Source organism: Zingiber officinale, chromosome 11B (genome assembly GCF_018446385.1).
Source record: "Zingiber officinale cultivar Zhangliang chromosome 11B, Zo_v1.1, whole genome shotgun sequence".
Taxonomy (NCBI): Eukaryota; Viridiplantae; Streptophyta; class Magnoliopsida; order Zingiberales; family Zingiberaceae; genus Zingiber; species Zingiber officinale.
Genome location: NC_056007.1, coordinates 88,339,649 through 88,358,111, shown reverse-complemented (window position 1 = coordinate 88,358,111; position 18,463 = coordinate 88,339,649). Strand labels below are relative to the sequence as shown.

The 18,463-nt window shown below is 38.9% G+C and overlaps 2 protein-coding genes across 3 annotated transcripts; both read left to right on the top strand.

The window, feature by feature from the left end:
* Positions 1–1,422: 1,422 nt before the first annotated feature.
* On the top strand, positions 1,423–6,913 carry LOC122034763 (probable cellulose synthase A catalytic subunit 5 [UDP-forming]). 2 transcript variants are annotated; one of them, XM_042594104.1, is made up of 14 exons: positions 1,423–1,584; positions 1,667–1,862; positions 2,094–2,299; positions 2,389–2,491; positions 2,603–2,777; positions 2,936–3,202; positions 3,288–3,633; positions 3,707–3,844; positions 3,951–4,076; positions 4,163–4,375; positions 4,503–4,767; positions 5,192–5,388; positions 5,473–5,823; positions 5,911–6,913. In XM_042594104.1, the coding sequence occupies exons 1-14, from the start codon at positions 1,504–1,506 to the stop codon at positions 6,493–6,495; spliced, it is 3,249 nt and encodes a 1,082-aa protein (XP_042450038.1). In that variant the 5' UTR covers positions 1,423–1,503; the 3' UTR covers positions 6,496–6,913. The 2 variants fall into 2 exon arrangements, with proteins under 2 accessions (XP_042450038.1, XP_042450039.1); XM_042594105.1 differs by lacking the exons at positions 1,423–1,584; positions 1,667–1,862 and having other exon boundaries at positions 2,111–2,291.
* Positions 6,914–12,184: 5,271 nt separating this feature from the next.
* On the top strand, positions 12,185–18,318 carry LOC122034762 (probable cellulose synthase A catalytic subunit 5 [UDP-forming]). Its single transcript, XM_042594103.1, has 14 exons — positions 12,185–12,658; positions 12,761–12,956; positions 13,306–13,511; positions 13,601–13,703; positions 13,814–13,988; positions 14,166–14,432; positions 14,506–14,851; positions 14,923–15,060; positions 15,145–15,270; positions 15,357–15,569; positions 15,695–15,980; positions 16,590–16,786; positions 16,859–17,209; positions 17,316–18,318. Exons 1-14 carry the CDS (start codon positions 12,578–12,580, stop codon positions 17,898–17,900), a joined length of 3,270 nt encoding a protein of 1,089 aa, XP_042450037.1. The 5' UTR covers positions 12,185–12,577; the 3' UTR covers positions 17,901–18,318.
* Positions 18,319–18,463: the final 145 nt, after the last annotated feature.

Below are 18,463 nucleotides of genomic sequence, written 5' to 3'. Positions count from 1 at the left end.
TATTTATTTATTTATTTTCCTCCTCTTTAATTATTTTTCTTACAATTATTTATTATCATTTATCATGATGGTATTGTCACGATGAAATATGAGGTTTGAATTTTAACAAAGTCGAGTTAAATATCTTCTTTATGTGCTAGTCATTATTCCAAATATTAGTAGTCACTGCTAGTCACTATTTCAACGATTAGTAGCCGTCCATATTTTACCTCCTTCGTATTGATTTTGAGACAGATTAACAGAGATACTGGGATGAGCGTATTCACCTTTTATCACAATGATGGTGGCCAATGAATGACTCCCGTTCAACCATTTGTCGTTGCTTTTCTTTAAGACGGTCACACGTCATCATCCACCATCGGTAACAATAATTTAATTAAACGACCATTATAACAATTTTAATGATAATTTTTGACCATATGAAAAAGTTATTTTAGTCCATTTTTAATAACTAAGTTATAATTTTTTTATATAAAAGTATTATTTGAATCAAATTCAGTTAAAAGAAAAAAATAATTTAATATATTACAGATTAATCATGTCATATAGTTGGTATAATAATATTGAAATAAAAATATTTTTTAATAGTATGATAATTAAGGTATACTTTTAATTTTTTTTTTGACAGTTTTTAATTCTTTACCATTTAATGTAATGATCCATCATTACATTAATTATTGGAGCAAAAAGCGGATGTAAATATTTACTCCCATTTTTGCCAATAATTAAAGAAGCGAAGCGGCACGTGCACGGCAGGTTGGATGAACTTTGTTTTTTTTTACTTTGGTCCATTCACGGCAACTATTTCACATTCAGTCCTCTGTACCTTCTCCGTCCTCCCATGGCGGTTTCCCCCCTCTATCTTTCAATTCATTGGCTGTGAGCGTCATGTGCGCCAGTTGTGTCGGCGTTTGTGCAGGTCAGAAGAGACAGATCAAAGTCCGATTGTGTTAGATTAATCGCAGAGCAGCAGGTGCCCGGAGAGATCTCAATTAATGGGGGTTTGGAGTTTCAGATGCAGAGGATCTGGAGTTGCGTTCGGAGTTTGGATCACGAGTCGGTCGCAGAACAGAACAGCTCAGACGTCGCCTTCGCCACTGTGTAGGTCTTCCTTCCTCTCGCCGTTTGCTTATCATTATCGTCGTTGATTCATTGATCCATTGGACTTTTTGTTTCTCCCGCTCCAAGTTATCTCTTTGGCCTCCTTTTGTTTTTTTTTTGTGCCTACTCCTTTCTGATTTTCTTCCCTTTTATTGATCCGGTTGGCGCAGTGTAAGCATCAAGCAATAATAAGTGGTGGTAGTGGTGGAGGGACTGAGAGGAGGAGAGGTCGGTAGGTGTTTGCTGGCAATCGCATTACTTTAGCGGAAGGCCAAGGCATTGTCAGTTGGAGAAGAGGGAGGGATCGTCCTTGGCGCTCCAATGAGGTCGCAGCCGCTTTGATTTGAATCAAGTTGCTGTTTTTTTTAGTGTTTCAAGGAGGATTGAAGCAATACCTACCCCATGGAGGCGAGCGCGGGGCTGGTCGCCGGCTCTCACAACCGGAATGAACTCGTGGTCATCCGCCGCGACGGGGAATCTGGGGTAATTCTCCGCCTCCTTGTTCTTTGACTTTTTAGTTATTTCCGTCAAAATATGATTTTGATTCGATGTTTTGGCTTTGCAGCCGAGGCCACTGCAACACCTGAGCGGGCAAGTGTGCCAGATCTGTGGTGACGATGTCGGTCTCACCGTCGACGGCGATCTCTTCGTCGCCTGCAATGAATGCGCTTTCCCCATTTGCAGGACTTGCTATGAGTACGAGCGACGGGAGGGCAACCAAGTATGCCCTCAATGCAAGACCAGATTTAAGCGGCTCAAAGGTAAATACAAGAAAGAAACGAAAGGAAACCCTAATCTCTTATTTCTCTTTTATTTACAATTAACAATTATACCAAACACAGAAACTTCCCTCCCTTTCAGTAATCTATCGTTTTTGTTTCGAACGTACTACTGTTTCTTCCGTAATGCACTTACAGCGTTGCAGTAGATCTTTTTTCTCTTAGAGTCTTACTTGCATCAGATTGTTAAATTCCACTTTCTTGTATTTGCAGGGTGTCCTCGTGTGCCTGGCGATGAAGAAGAGGATGACCTTGATGATCTCGAACATGAGTTCGAATGGGGAGATGACCATGACTCACAGTACATGGCAGAAGCAATGCTGCACGGCCACATGAGCTATGGCCGCCAGGGTTACATAAACAACCCTCATGTGGCTCATCCTTTGCCCCAAGTCCCGCTTCTTACCAACGGTGAGATGGTATGAACAAATTAAAATTCGCTCTGGTTGTTTTGCATTCAGTAATGCCCCTCAGTTCTGGTGGATGAGTTCCATTTTTCATTTTCCAGGTTGATGACATTCCTCCAGAGCATCATGCTCTTGTTCCTTCTTTCATGGGTGGGGGTGGGAAAAGGATTCATCCGCTCCCCTTTCCAGATTCCAATATTCCAGGTGGGCACACTATCACTGGAATCTACTATTTGTTTGCAATTAGCTATGATAACATATGACTCATTAGGTTTTCAGTACAACTAAATGATAATAAAACTATCAATCTCACAGTGCAACCTAGATCCATGGACCCCTCGAAGGATCTTGCTGCTTATGGATATGGAAGTGTGGCATGGAAGGAGAGAATGGAGAGTTGGAAGCAAAAACAAGAGAAATTACAAATGGGCAGGAGCAATGGTGGTGATAAAGTCTGGGATAACAAGGATGATGAATCTGACTTACCATTGTAAGCCCTAAAGTCTTTTTGATGCCTTTATATTTGGAAATGATATTCCTGTTATTAGCATGTTGACATTGGCTGCGCCAATTTTTATTCACTAGTCGATGTTAGATAATACCAAAGGTTTTTTCTTCTGTAATTTGATATGCTATTCATCTTTGTAGAATGGACGAAGCTAGACAACCATTATCGAGAAAGCTTCCATTCCCTTCTAGCAAAATAAACCCATACAGAATGATCATCTTAATCCGGCTGGTAGTTGCTGGGTTCTTCTTCCATTACCGAATCACTAACCCTGCCAAAGATGCATATCCATTGTGGCTCATATCCGTCATATGTGAAATCTGGTTTGCTGTTTCTTGGATTCTTGATCAGTTTCCCAAGTGGCTTCCAATTGAAAGGGAAACTTATCTTGACAGATTATCACTCAGGTAGTTTAAGTTGACCATGAGATTTATTTATTCATCTTGATTAATTTCTTAGATATTTTCCTACACTGTTCAATTTTGTACCTAGGTATGAAAAAGAAGGGCAGGCTTCTCAATTAGCTTCAATTGACATATATGTGAGTACAGTTGATCCAATGAAGGAACCACCTTTAATTACTGCAAACACTGTTCTCTCGATCCTTGCTGTGGACTACCCGGTTGAAAAAGTATCTTGCTATGTTTCTGATGATGGTGCTGCTATGCTGACATTCGAAGCATTGTCTGAAACATCTGAGTTTGCAAAGAAATGGGTTCCTTTCTGTAAAAAATTCAATATAGAGCCCCGTGCACCAGAATGGTATTTTCAGCAAAAGATAGATTATCTGAAGGATAAAGTCCACCCTTCTTTTGTAAAAGAAAGAAGAGCTATGAAGGTTCCAAATAATTATATTATCATTATAATTTATATACGATAGCCGTGTAACTAAACTTTCTCTTTTATTTCAGAGAGAATATGAGGAATTTAAGGTACGAATAAATGCGCTGGTTGCGAAAGCACAAAAGGTGCCTGAAGAAGGGTGGACAATACAAGATGGAACTCCTTGGCCTGGAAATAATGTTCGTGATCATCCAGGCATGATTCAGGTGATTTTTTTGTTCTATTCAATTTTTTGTACTTGTATGAAATAATTATGTTTTCATTGGGTTTATGAATTCAATTTCTTGTTTTACTGATATAATATATTTTCAGGTCTTCTTGGGGCAAAGTGGTGGGTATGATATAGATGGAAATGAACTGCCACGTTTGGTTTATGTCTCAAGAGAAAAGAGGCCAGGTTTCAATCATCACAAAAAGGCTGGAGCCATGAATTCTTTGGTGAGCAAGTGCCTTTTTGATGGATTTGTCAACCTGAGTGTCACATAGTTGTAGTTTTGCTCATATTATAGTAATGGATTTGGCAGGTCCGAGTTTCTGCAGTACTTACAAATGCACCCTATCTGCTGAATGTTGATTGTGACCATTACTTCAACAATAGCAAGGCAATACGAGAAGCAATGTGCTTCATGATGGATCCACTTATAGGGAAGCGAGCGTGCTATGTGCAGTTTCCTCAGAGGTTTGATGGTATTGATCGACATGATCGATATGCTAATCGAAATGTTGTCTTTTTTGATGTAAGTGTGTGCATTTATTCTATGTTATGCATTCCTCAGTTTCTGATTTTTGTATTCATCACACATAGTTAACAGTTTATTTGCACATGTTGTGAGTACTGAGTACTAAAACAAACACACGATGCAGATCAATATGAAAGGTTTGGATGGTATTCAAGGACCAATTTATGTTGGTACTGGATGTGTTTTCAGAAGACAAGCACTATATGGAACTGATGCTCCCAAGAAAAAGAAACCTCCAAATAGGACTTGCAATTGCTGGCCTAAATGGTGCTGTTGTCCTGGTGGAAGGAAGAAGAAGGCAGCAAAAGCTAAGCAGGAAAAGAAAAGGTCTAGCTCTAAGATTGCTGAGAATGGAGCACCGGCATATGCTCTTGAAGGCATCAAAGAAGGTATCAAAAGTGTGTTGATGATTATGTCTGATTATAGCAATATTACTTGCTGTTATTGTTATTTACTATGCAGTGTAGTTTCATGTTTATCATTCTTTAGGTGGTGTTATGTTACTTCTTCCAGTTCTGATAATCATAGTAGGCAATGCAGTTCTCAGAAGTCGCTATCTAGTCATCTAATATCTTCTCAAGAGTCACCACAATGTATTATTAGCACTCAGGGATTGACTTGGATTTTCTGTCTCTCTTTATTTTCCATTCTGCTGTGTCCTTTAATTCATTTTGCTTTTCTATTGCATTCTTTAAGCATTGAGGCAAAAATGATTTATCAAAACTATTAAGCATCAGCTGGCTCTACAATCAGCTGGAATTCTATGTATTTGTGTTCACAAACTTCCACTCTAATCATTTTGTCTATTAACAGAAAATGGAACTGAAAAACCTTATACGACGGCTGAGCAGAAGTTAGAAAAGAAATTTGGGCAGTCTCCTGTTTTTGTCGCGTCTACTCTCCTAGATAATGGGAGAACACTTAAAGGTGCTACTCCAGCTTCTTTGTTAACGGAAGCTATCCATGTTATTAGCTGTGGCTATGAAGATAAGACAGACTGGGGAAAAGAGGTATTTATTGTTGTTTTGATTTTTTGTTTTCTAGCTACTGTCAAGCAATCTTTTCTTAATGTCATATGATTTTACTTGTTCCAGATTGGATGGATCTACGGCTCTGTGACAGAAGACATATTGACAGGTTTCAAGATGCATTGCCATGGGTGGAGATCCATATATTGTGTTCCATCAAGAGCTGCATTCAAAGGTTCTGCACCTCTGAATCTCTCAGATCGTCTTCACCAGGTGCTGAGATGGGCTCTTGGTTCTGTTGAAATTTTCTTGAGTAAACACTGTCCTCTCTGGTATGGATATGGAGGTGGGCTTAAATGGTTGGAGCGGATGTCATACATTAATGCTACTATCTACCCTTGGACCTCAATTCCTCTCCTGGCATACTGTACCTTGCCGGCTGTTTGCTTGCTTACTGGAAAATTTATCACCCCAGAGGTAGCCTTGCTTCTGTTTATTACATTCCAATCTGTTCTTTTATTATTGTTTCTCAAGGCTTTTAACAATTTGTGTTCTGGATTGCAGCTTTCCAATGTAGCAAGTCTTTGGTTCTTGTCACTTTTCATTTGTATCTTTGCTACTGGCATCCTGGAAATGAAATGGAGTGGTGTTGGCATTGATGACTGGTGGAGAAATGAGCAATTTTGGGTTATTGGAGGTGTTTCAGCACATCTCTTTGCTGTGTTCCAGGGGCTTCTAAAGGTTCTTGCCGGTATAGACACCAATTTTACTGTTACATCAAAGGCCGGTGACGATGAAGACTTTTCCGAATTGTATACATTCAAGTGGACCACCTTGCTCATCCCTCCTACAACATTGCTTATTGTGAACTTCGTCGGCATCGTAGCTGGAATCTCCAATGCAATAAACAATGGATACGAATCATGGGGACCTCTATTTGGAAAACTCTTTTTCTCCTTCTGGGTGATCGTCCACCTGTATCCATTCCTCAAAGGTCTTGTTGGTCGGCAAAACCGGACTCCTACAATTGTCATTGTCTGGTCCATTCTCCTCGCATCAATTTTCTCATTGCTCTGGGTACGAATCGATCCATTCCTGCCAAAATCAGATGGCCCTCTCTTGGAGGAGTGCGGATTAGATTGCAACTGAGCACAAGATTGGCATTGATGAAGTAAACTACATGGCATCCGCGCCTATGTACATAAAGTTCTGCATCAATTTATAGGTTGGAAGACAGTGTGCTACAGCATTTTTGTTCTCTTTATTCGCCGCCGAAACAGTAGCCTGATTGTCTCTGCAAGAACAGCAGCTGGATGAATGGCAAGACGAAGGTTCAGCTTTGTTGGTGTATCATTCCAGTCCAATCTGTACATTGGATTCATCACGGTAAGGCATGCCTGATTATTTATTTATGGTGATACTTAACGATATAAAAGAGAATATTTACATTGTGCATTCTTTTTTAATTTAATCACAACACTTGTGTCTTACATTAAACCTTCAAAGTTTTCTTTACATTCCATGAATTATATGCATAAATAAAACTGTGTTTGGGTTGGTTGAGCCATGTGTTTGACTGTTTTGGATGTGCTGAATCTTTGGTCGACGACACAGTTTGAGGTGAAGGCCAAATTCATGAATGAGAGCCTTGTCATTTTCCTCTTGTTCTGGCATCTAATACTCTTAATGGTCAGATGGGATTCACCTCACTTTTGGCTGGCATCTTATATTCTTTGCACGAAAAGATTAGATAGGGTGTTTATGTGACTCCGTGATCATCGAATCTTGGAACCGTCTCTTATACTACGTATAATAAATCTAATATGATCTCATCCTTCCTTGGGAGCTACCTTTTTACTTAATAATTTGAACTATCTAATGGTAAAAGATGTTATAATCTTGCAACCCTTTCAGGTCAATTTCATACACTCTGGAAGGGTTAAATCACAGAGACTTATTCAGCCTTAATCGAACTAAGATAACCTGAACAGTATTTGTATTGGTAGAAAATCGTATAATGTCTTTCAGATGGCAAGTCTTATCCAAGTACCAACTGGGTTACACGGCGGGGGTGATAATTTGAACTATCAAAGTACAACTTTTTATTTGGGAACGAACATTTATAGGTGTTGATGCGGTGACGATCCCCTGTTGTCACGGTGGAGATTAAAGGAGGTCAAAATTAAGACAGTCTACGGGTTGGCAGTGTTGGCCGGTCGAGCAAATCATACTTCGACCAGGTATTAAGCATTGACCCATCGACACCAAGAACAATCAAATCGACGCTCAAAGGACACGCAGAAGCCGAGCGGCTCCTTCGCTCGGCCTAGCAACAGACTTGACATTAGCCGAACACGCGGACAGTGAACTGCCCGTCGAGCGACTATCCTGCTCGGCCAAACAATAGAGCATGTGGACAGTTGGCTTCTGGTCGAGCGACCATCTCGCTCGGCCCAGCAACGAACGACACTTAGACAGTGGTATTTCAGCCGAGCGACTATCCCACTCGGCGTGACAGCAGACAGCGCGGGGATAGTAGAATTCCGGTCGGGCAGCCATTCCGCTCGGCCAAGCAATAGAAACAGTAGGATATCTTTGGACATCCTTTCGGGAACTAGTGTCGATGACAGGCGGCATGATCACACAGAAGATCGTACGACAGAATTTTCTACTGTCACTTTAGAGATATATGCTCGGCCGGTTAAGGTACTGTGTCAGGAACACTTTACTGATACGCCTTTTCAGTAAAAGCTTTGAGATGTGTGTTCATCTTGGGGAGCGTGCACGTGTACTTCCAGATTTCTATATAAAGGGGGTCCAAGCATTGACGGAAGTATGTTTTACACGTGATTTATACTGTTTCGTTACAGTTCTTGCTTCTTTTTGCTTCGCCGGAGACTGACTTAAACGTCGGAAGATCATCATTGGGGATTCCTTCTCTGACTCAATACTGACTGCTTATGTTGCAGGTGAAAATGAAATTTATCAGAGGTCTATAGGAGTGTCACGTTTCATCATCAATCTTTTCGAAGACGATCAGGTGTAAAATGAAAATATTGGAGAGGGAGTTTTGACGTACTGGTAAAATGATTTGGGAATGAACATTTACAGTTGTAAAATGTGCATATGCAGCTCCCTATAGAATATTCAAAGTAGGTCAAGAGAATGCCAGCCTTTTCCGCTGTCCCATCTCAATCAACCATGCATATTTTATCATCATTTCTGAACATGTTAAACATATTTTTATCTCATTAAGCTTTTAAAGAGAATTTAAAATTACTACTCAAGCAAAAAAACAATTCAACCCAACCTTTTTGTTTTTTTTTAAAGTCATTTTAAACAAATCTACACAAGTGCTTTAGACTTAATACTCTTCTTTTTTTAGGTCTCCTACACTCTACAATAATGGAGATGCTTGTGTAACATGCATTAGGTTACACTATCTTTTAATTTATTGTAACTTGTTGCTAATTAAGATTATTGCTTATATAAAAAAACAAGGGTAAAAATTAATTAAAAAGGGCATCCTTAATTATTATTTTCATTAAAAAGAGTATATATTTTTTTTAAAAAAAATCAAAACAATACCCTACTACCCTACCATATTTCTCATGTAGAAAATACTTTTATTTATATTTTTTACAATTCTAATAATTAGATCAGACACTCATTTGTTTTGTTTTGTTTTTTTGCTAAGAAATAAATGATATAATTAATTAGTCAAGCTGACTGTTACTAGTGTGGTCCTTAAGCTAGTTGAGTTTTGTGAGTAACATACAAAAAATTATCACATTAATTTCACTGCCAATGTTCATCAATGATATCGATGTGCTACTGACGAGGCGTTTGATGGCTCAATAATTCAGCTATAAAAGAAAAAGAAAAGGAAGTGCTTCCAAAATTTAATTTAAAAGGAAGAAAAGAAGAATTAATTAAGGAGGAGGAAGACAGGGCACCAACCTATCTCACTTCAAACAGTTTATATTAATCCTAGTCTCACTTTAATCATGTGGAGATTAATTAGCACAGTAGTATATTTCAATTGGTGTTAATTAAATAAATGGAGAGTGTTAACGTTAATGGCGGATTAAAGAGGGTTTCATGAGTGTCGGTGGCTCATATGTACATGGATAGAGCCATGTTACTTGATGTGTGGCGTGGAGGAGTTGAGGGAGGTGACTTTGCCTTTGTGTTCTTGTGGGGGTGGTTGAGACTTGAGATGTCAATGAATGATTGATTGATTGAGATTAGTGTTTATCTAAGTAATTAAAGGAGTCTTAATTAATGTAATCATGTGTCAATGTAAATAAACAAATGTTGTCAAGGCGGCCGGCGCGTTTAACTTAATTTTAAAAAATACCGCCCTCAACTTGTTCCTCTATGCAATTCATCTCCTTCGGCCTTTGTCAAAGCTACCACCTTGATGCTTCTCATGTTGTGATCTCTTAGATGTCCTATATTATTCTTATTTTTTTTTAATCTCTAACTAACCTTTAAACCATCGAGTCAATATCATCTTGATCGTACTAGGGTTGTACGTGCGCGTCCGGTCGCCTAGCCAGGGCACGTGGTTGAGGTTGATAAAAGGTGAAACCGTCATTCTAACGGCCCCCTGGTCCCGGCCCCATAAGATTCCAGAGGGAGTAAATCACGGTTAATGCTGGGCAAGATAGGTGACTGGGGGTCGAAAGAATTTTTGGCGCAGCAGACCAGAGTTTTATCCCCGAGTGCAACTGGCGACCTTCGACCCCACGACTTCAATGGCAAGCTGCAGGCACCTAACCAGCTGATCCAGCCCATGGGGGCTACAAGGCCGTCACCAAGCTGTCACTAAGAGAGGAGATGGAAAGAAGAAAGGGTTGAGTATATTGACGGGATGAATTTTCGATGTCGGAGATTGAAGATGAGAAGATCGGAACTTGCCGAAGATCGGAGAGAATATGATAGAGAGGATTTTAGAAGGGGGGGGGGGGGGGAGAAAAAAATAAGAATGAAAACACTAATTAGAAAGTAAACTACATAATTAAGTTTTTACCATTATTTTAGTTACAGAGATTCATTTCTGTCGCTAATTAAATATAAAAAATATAAAATTATGGTGAAAAATACTCAAATAACTACAAATTTAATTACGGTATTTTTTCCATCACTAATTAACAACCGATTTTAATATCCATCGCTAATTAATAATGAAATTTAAATTTTATTACTAATTAGTGACTAAAAGTTATTTCGGTTGCTAAATTAGTGACTTGATTCAGGGTGCCTGCCCATGAGCGAACTGTATAGGCACCTAGAATAATTCTAGGCGCCTATATTCATCTCAAGTTTTTTTTTTTTAAGTTTTATTTTAGGATATATTATATGTATTTAAGGTTTAAAATGGTAAGATTTAGGAGTTGAGTTATAATATATTTGAGTCCATAAGATTTTTTCGTCTAGGTTTAGGTCTCCCTTTTGAGTTATAGTGTTCAAAATTAAAAATTTTAAATGCTCACGGGGTATATTATATGTATTTAGAGTTTAAGATTTTAGTATTTAGGAGTTGGATTATAACGAATTTAAGCTAAGATTTATTTCTCTAGAATTCAGACTTCTCTATTGTGTTATAGTGTTGAGAATAAAAATTTTAAGTACTCATAGGTATAATATATATATTTAGGATATTTTAAGATTTAAAAAAAAAATAAAAAAATAATAGAGTCAAGATGTCTAGATTAAATTCAGACGCCCCAACCAAAACTTTTGAAAAAATTAAAAAACCAATCACAAACTATTTGATAGGAACGATTTACATGATATCATTACACATAAAAGATTTTGAAATGCTATGGATCTTGGGATGGGAAAGCAACATGATCCATTTTATCCTAATCCATCTTTTAATTTATTCAATATTTTATATATTGTAAAATATGATTATATTATCCTTTCAAAGATGTCTAATAATTAGTGCATGAAATATTATCATCATGAAATCTAAGATTGATCCTTTTGCCACCGTTAAATATGATTCTGTTGACTTTAAATATCCCTTATAATCATAGAATTAGTTTATAATAGATCATCAAATTAAATTAGCTAAGAGGTGGAAGAATTTTTTTTCTCCAAAAAATATATACATGAATAAATTTATCATCCTACCCTTTAACTAACTCGGCGTAAGGTGGGGACGAAGAAATATATAAGCAAGATCACTTTGAGATTAGTGTTTTTCCAAAAGGTTCCATTACAAGAACAATCGAGTGAATTTAATAAAAATTATTAAGAAAACTACAAATCGACAAAATGACAATAATAATCCCTCCACATTTGGGCATTAATAAAGTAAATGCACTTTTAATTAATTATAAGTGTGTTGTTTTTTTCCTCCCGCCCAATAAAAACCCTTTCTCTTTCTTAGCTGGCAAAAGAGAGAGAGAGAGGTTCCGTGTTTTTTCACGCAGAAACCGTGTCGGCGGACAGGTTAAAAAAGTAAACAGCGCACGGAATGCCTAAAAGAGGACCTAAATATTAAAAATTCTCAAATAGACCCCTTTTAAAAAATATCAGCTAAGTATATCAAAATAAAAAATATTCTATATCTAATAATTTTAATTATAATTTTTTCAGTTAAATAACAGATACCTTTTTTATTTACATAACATAATTGTGTCGGACAGAGTTAAGAAAAAAAAGGACTAAATTGAACATTTCTATAAACGCGGGCGGCGGACCGTGAAAATAAGTGTATTAAAACGAAAAAGAGTCTGCGTCGCTGCGTAGGGTTGAATTGTCTTTTGAAAATAAAAAAGAATTAAGATAGTCGTACGAGTGAGCCCTTCTGCCCTGGTGGCCCTCGTCCACCACCGACAGCGCCTCCTTCACTGGGCTGGTTGTTCATCCCTCGCTCTCATTAATCTACCCCTCCTTCCGCCTTCTTGATTCCCACCTCTCCTTCTTCCTCACCATTTCTTCAATTTTTAATTTTTCCTTTGTTTTTTTTTATACCGATAAAGCTGAAATCGCAATCCGGTTGGGCAGCGGATGTAAGAAAATGGAGATGGTGGAAGAATAAGAGCAATTGAGGCGTCTGAGGCAGAGAGACTGACTCTGCGTGTGTGTGTGTGGGAGGAGGAATTGCTCACTGGCTCCTGCTTTTCTGTGTTTTGCTCGTCGCGGCAAGTGGACTTAGGGCTGTTCGACGTAAAGGAGTTAACTTGAGTGGTTTGGGGGCCCCTCGAGCGAAGAAATGGAGGCCAGCGCAGGGCTGGTTGCTGGCTCGCATAACCGGAACGAGCTCGTGGTCATCCGCCGCGACGGCGAATCGGGGGTAATCGCGCGGCTGTTTGTTGTTTTTCGTCAATTTCTTTCGCTTGCCGTCGAGATCTGATTTTTGCGTTTCCTTTGTTTTTGTTTTGATATCGCCCCGCAGCCGAAGCCGCTGCGGCAGTTGAGCGGGCAAATCTGCCAGATCTGTGGCGATGACGTCGGCCTCACCGTCGACGGTGATCTCTTCGTCGCCTGCAACGAATGCGCCTTCCCCATTTGCAGGACCTGCTACGAGTACGAGCGCCGGGAGGGTAACCAGGTGTGCCCCCAGTGCAAAACCAGGTTCAAGCGGCTCAGGGGTAAAAAAACTAAACATTTGCGTTCTTGGTTCCTCTCTAGTTGCATTTGTCGCAGATCTCTTCAACTTTTGCCCTTTTTTTTTCCCTTCATGTTTATGTTTTATAACTTGAGTTTTTGTGAATTCTGCTGATTTCCAGTGCGAATATCCAAATCTTTTGCTTCAGTTTATCGAATATTGGAGTTGACCATTTGATACACCTACTATTCTTTTCTCTAGATCTTCTATAGTCCCAAGCTTTTATTGTGAAACTCCGTATTAGATCTCTCTGGTCCATTTCCATTTCTTTCATAAGTCTAATCTCGCAAGCATCTTGTTTGAGCTTTATAATTAATCTTTTATCTGTGCAGGGTGCCCTCGTGTGCCTGGTGATGATGAAGAGGATGATGTTGATGATCTTGAACACGAATTTGAGTGGGGTGATAATCATGACTCACAGTACATCGCGGAGGCAATGCTAAATGGTCACATGGGCCACGGCCGCCACGGTGACATCAACGCCGTTCAGGTGGTTCATCCCGTTCTCCAAGTCCCTCTTCTCACAAATGGCGAGATGGTACTTGGACTCACCTTTTTTAAATTCGTTATTTCACTCAGAAATTCCCTTCAATTCTGATTGATGATTACTAATTTTTTAATTTCCAGATTGATGACATTCCTCCGGAACAGCATGCTCTTGTCCCTTCTTTCATGGGTGGTGGAGTGAAAAGGATTCATCCTCTTCCTTTTCCAGATCACAATCTTCCAGGTATTTACAGTACCATGGGGATCTTCTACTGAACTAGAATGAGCTATTATAATGTCTACCCGTATAATTTAGTGCAAGAAGAAATTAATAACAAATATGATCCTTTGCAGTGCATCCTAGATCTATGGACCCTTCGAAAGACCTTGCTGCTTATGGATATGGAAGTATAGCCTGGAAGGAACGAATGGAAATTTGGAAGCAAAAACAAGAGAAATTGCACATGAATAGGAACAATGGTGGTGATAAAGGCTGGGATAACAATGATGATGAGTCTGATTTACCATTGTAAGTTCCAAAGTGACACCTTATATATTGAAAATTGTATTCTAGTTAATTGTTTGTTGACGTTGGTTTGCTCTGCGATTCTCTTTGGTTTACTCCCAATTTCTCTAGTCAACGTTATGTGACTATACTAAAGAAATCTTTTCTTCCATAATTTGACTTTCGATTCATTGTTTGTAGAATGGATGAAGCTAGACAACCATTGTCAAGAAAAATGCCAATTCCTTCTAGCAAAATAAACCCATACAGAATGATAATCTTAATTCGACTGGTTGTTGCTGGGTTTTTCTTCCATTACCGGATTACAAACCCTGCAAAAGATGCATATCCATTGTGGCTCATATCGGTCATTTGTGAAATTTGGTTTGCCATTTCTTGGATTCTCGATCAATTTCCCAAGTGGCTTCCAATTGAAAGGGAAACGTATCTTGACAGATTGTCATTAAGGTAACTTTTTCAACATAAAATTTAATTGTTTGTTTAATGGTACTTGCATCTAACTGTTCATTCATGTTCCTAGGTATGAAAAAGAAGGCCAACCTTCTCAATTAGCTTCCATAGACATATTTGTGAGTACAGTTGATCCAATGAAGGAACCCCCTTTAATCACTGCAAACACTGTTCTCTCAATCCTGGCTGTGGACTACCCAGTTGAAAAAGTATCTTGCTATGTCTCTGATGATGGTGCTGCTATGCTGACATTTGAAGCATTGTCCGAAACATCTGAATTTGCAAAGAAATGGGTTCCTTTTTGTAAAAAATTTAGTATAGAGCCTCGTGCACCAGAATGGTATTTTCAGCAAAAGATAGATTATCTCAAGGATAAAGTCCATCCTTCATTTGTTAAGGAAAGAAGAGCAATGAAGGTATCAAAATGTTATATTATTATTGACAATATGCGAAGAATTTGTATCACTGAAATTGATTCTATTTACAGAGAGAATATGAGGAATTTAAGGTGAGAATAAATGCCTTGGTTGCTAAAGCACAAAAGGTACCAGAAGAAGGGTGGACAATGCAGGATGGAACACTGTGGCCTGGAAATAATGTCCGTGATCATCCAGGCATGATTCAGGTAGATTTTCTTGTACCAGTATGCTATAAGCTTCTTTGTTTTCCCAAGTCAGTCTCTTGTTTTGGTGACATCATATAATTCTAGGTATTCTTGGGACAAAGTGGAGGGCATGATATTGATGGGAATGAACTACCGCGTTTGGTTTATGTTTCTAGAGAAAAGAGGCCAGGTTTCAATCACCACAAGAAGGCTGGTGCCATGAATGCTTTGGTTAGCAGTGTGCTTTGGATCAATTTGTTTGCTGGGGTTTTAGAAGTAGATATAGGTTTGAAAATTTGCCTAAATGCGTTTGACAGGTCCGAGTCTCTGCTGTACTCACAAATGCCCCGTATCTGCTGAATGTTGATTGTGACCATTACTTCAACAATAGCAAGGCAGTACGAGAAGCAATGTGCTTCATGATGGATCCACTTGTAGGAAAACAAGTGTGCTATGTGCAGTTTCCCCAGAGGTTTGATGGTATTGATCGGCATGATAGATATGCTAATCGAAATGTTGTCTTTTTTGATGTAAGTACCTGTATGTTATAACTGATTGATTCTCAGTTTCACATTTGAATATCTACTGCAGAATTCTTTAATTTAAAATTGCTTTGTTCACATGGTTCAAGTGCTAAAACAAAGACATGCTGCAGATCAATATGAAAGGTCTGGATGGGATTCAAGGACCTATTTATGTTGGTACTGGATGTGCTTTCAGAAGACAGTCTCTCTACGGAATTGATGCTCCTAAGAAAAAGAAGCCTCCAAATAGGACATGCAATTGCTGGCCAAACTGGTGCTGCTGCTGCTGCTGTTGTACTGGTAGTAGGAAGAAGAAGGCCACAAAAGCCAAGCAGGAAAATAAAAAGACTAGTTTTAAAAATGCTGAGAACGGAACACCAGCATCTGCACTTGAAGGCATTGAAGGAGGCATTAAAGGTACATATTTATGCTTGTATCTGATCAAGTAGGATTGTGGGCATCCTTTTTCTAATACTTTGTAGGGTAGTTCTTAGTTTAACAACATTTAGTTACCTTTTCTGACTTCTAGTTCTTGTAGCCACTAACCATATGGTGATATCAGGTCATGATTAAGGAAGGCCTTCTTTGCTAAGGAACGATTTCTTAGATGACTCGACATCTAGTTATCTATATCTTGTAAAAAGGCTGCTAAACTATTATGACCCAGGGATTAAATCGTTATGTTAGTTTTCTTTTTTCTAGGAATGGATGCCTTCTCTCAAAAGCCTAACAATAAAATAAGTCAATTCAGATAATTAAAAGATTTTGTATATCGTAACTCGTGATATATTGAAGGAACATCATGATATCCTTCTAGGAGCAGAGTGTTCAACTTTTAACTCTCCTGTAATTTCTAAGTTTCACGTCTTTGACAGATGTTGCTACTTTGTCATGCTGTTAAGGCATCGGGCACAGTTGTTTCAATAAAATACGTACATATGCAGCTGCTTTAAAATACGTTGGGATTATGTATGTTTATGTTATTTACAAAAAATTCTGCCAGTTTACCTTCAAATATATTTACAGCAAATGGGACAGATAAACAGAATCTGACATCTGAGCAGAAGTTAGAAAAGAAATTTGGGCAATCTCCTGTTTTTGTTGCATCTACTCTCCTGGAGAACGGTGGAATGCCTAAGGGTGCTACTCCAGCCTCGTTGTTGAAGGAAGCTATCCATGTTATTGGCTGTGGCTATGAGGACAAAACGGACTGGGGAAAAGAGGTGTTTCTTCGTCTGGAAATTTTGCTTATTTTAATGTTAAGATATCATTCATAGGCTATAATTTTGCTGCAGATTGGATGGATCTACGGTTCTGTGACAGAAGACATATTGACAGGTTTCAAGATGCATTGCCATGGGTGGCGATCTATATATTGCGTCCCATCAAGGCCTGCATTCAAAGGTTCTGCACCTCTGAATCTTTCAGATCGTCTTCACCAGGTTCTCAGGTGGGCTCTTGGGTCTGTTGAAATTTTCTTAAGCAAGCACTGTCCTCTCTGGTATGGATATGGAGGCGGGCTTAAATGGTTGGAACGGATGTCATACATTAACGCTACTATCTACCCTTGGACGTCAATTCCTCTTTTAGCCTACTGCACCTTGCCTGCTGTTTGCTTGCTTACTGGAAAATTTATCACCCCAGAGGTAGTTTTTTTTTATCTTTTATCTTTTCTCTTTTCCATTTTGTTTTCAAATTCCAAGTGATTTCCCCCCCCTCTTGATGCTTATAGTTATACACTCTTAATTGCAGCTTTCCAATGTAGCTAGTCTTTGGTTCTTGTCACTTTTCATTTGTATCTTTGCTACTGGCATCCTGGAAATGAGATGGAGTGGTGTTGGCATCGATGACTGGTGGAGAAATGAACAGTTTTGGGTTATTGGAGGTGTTTCAGCACATCTCTTTGCTGTGTTCCAGGGACTTCTAAAGGTTCTTGCCGGTATAGACACCAATTTCACTGTTACATCAAAGGCTGGTGACGATGAAGACTTTTCCGAATTGTATACATTCAAGTGGACCACATTGCTCATCCCTCCTACAACACTGCTTATTGTGAACTTCATTGGGGTTGTGGCCGGTGTCTCCAACGCAATAAATAATGGATACGAATCATGGGGACCTCTATTTGGAAAACTCTTTTTCTCCTTCTGGGTGATCGTCCACCTGTATCCATTCCTCAAAGGTCTCGTTGGTCGACAAAATCGGACTCCTACAATTGTAATTGTCTGGTCCATTCTCCTTGCATCAATTTTTTCTTTGCTCTGGGTGCGCATCGATCCATTCCTGCCAAAATCAGATGGCCCTCTTTTAGAAGAGTGCGGATTGGATTGCAACTGAGAGCCAGAGGTTTGGTTACTATTGAAAGTCCCTCAACCACGGCTTATTTCTTGTCATCGGCACATACATGTATGTACACTACTCCTTTGGTGTTTTCCACAAGTTCACGAGCGGGCAGTCCTACTTTAAGTTGTAGATAAAAGGCGTGCTGCAATTTTTTTTTCCTCTCTTGTATGCGTCTCAATCTCCTTTCTCCTATCATGTAATTTGCAGTTTGGTCTAGCCATTGTGTAGTTTGTTTGCGCAAGTTGTTACAGATCTAGCTATTTATTAGTTGATTAAACCAGTGGGAGTCATGTATTGAATTGTGGCAGTCCATCTCTTTAGTGATTCATCTCAATAAGGCAGGCCTCGCCTTAAACATGCCACATGAAGAAGCTTCATCAAATATTTTGTTAGTTGATTCTATTTGCTCCTAGACTTGGTTCGTGTGTTCTTGTTGCTAATGATGTTCTTGTTATTAATAGTGAGACAGCATGATAATGTGTTCCTCTGCAGTTGTCCAGAAGAAGCCTTTGTGTCTGGAATTAATTACACCTGCTCTGCTCTCTCTTCAAGACTGT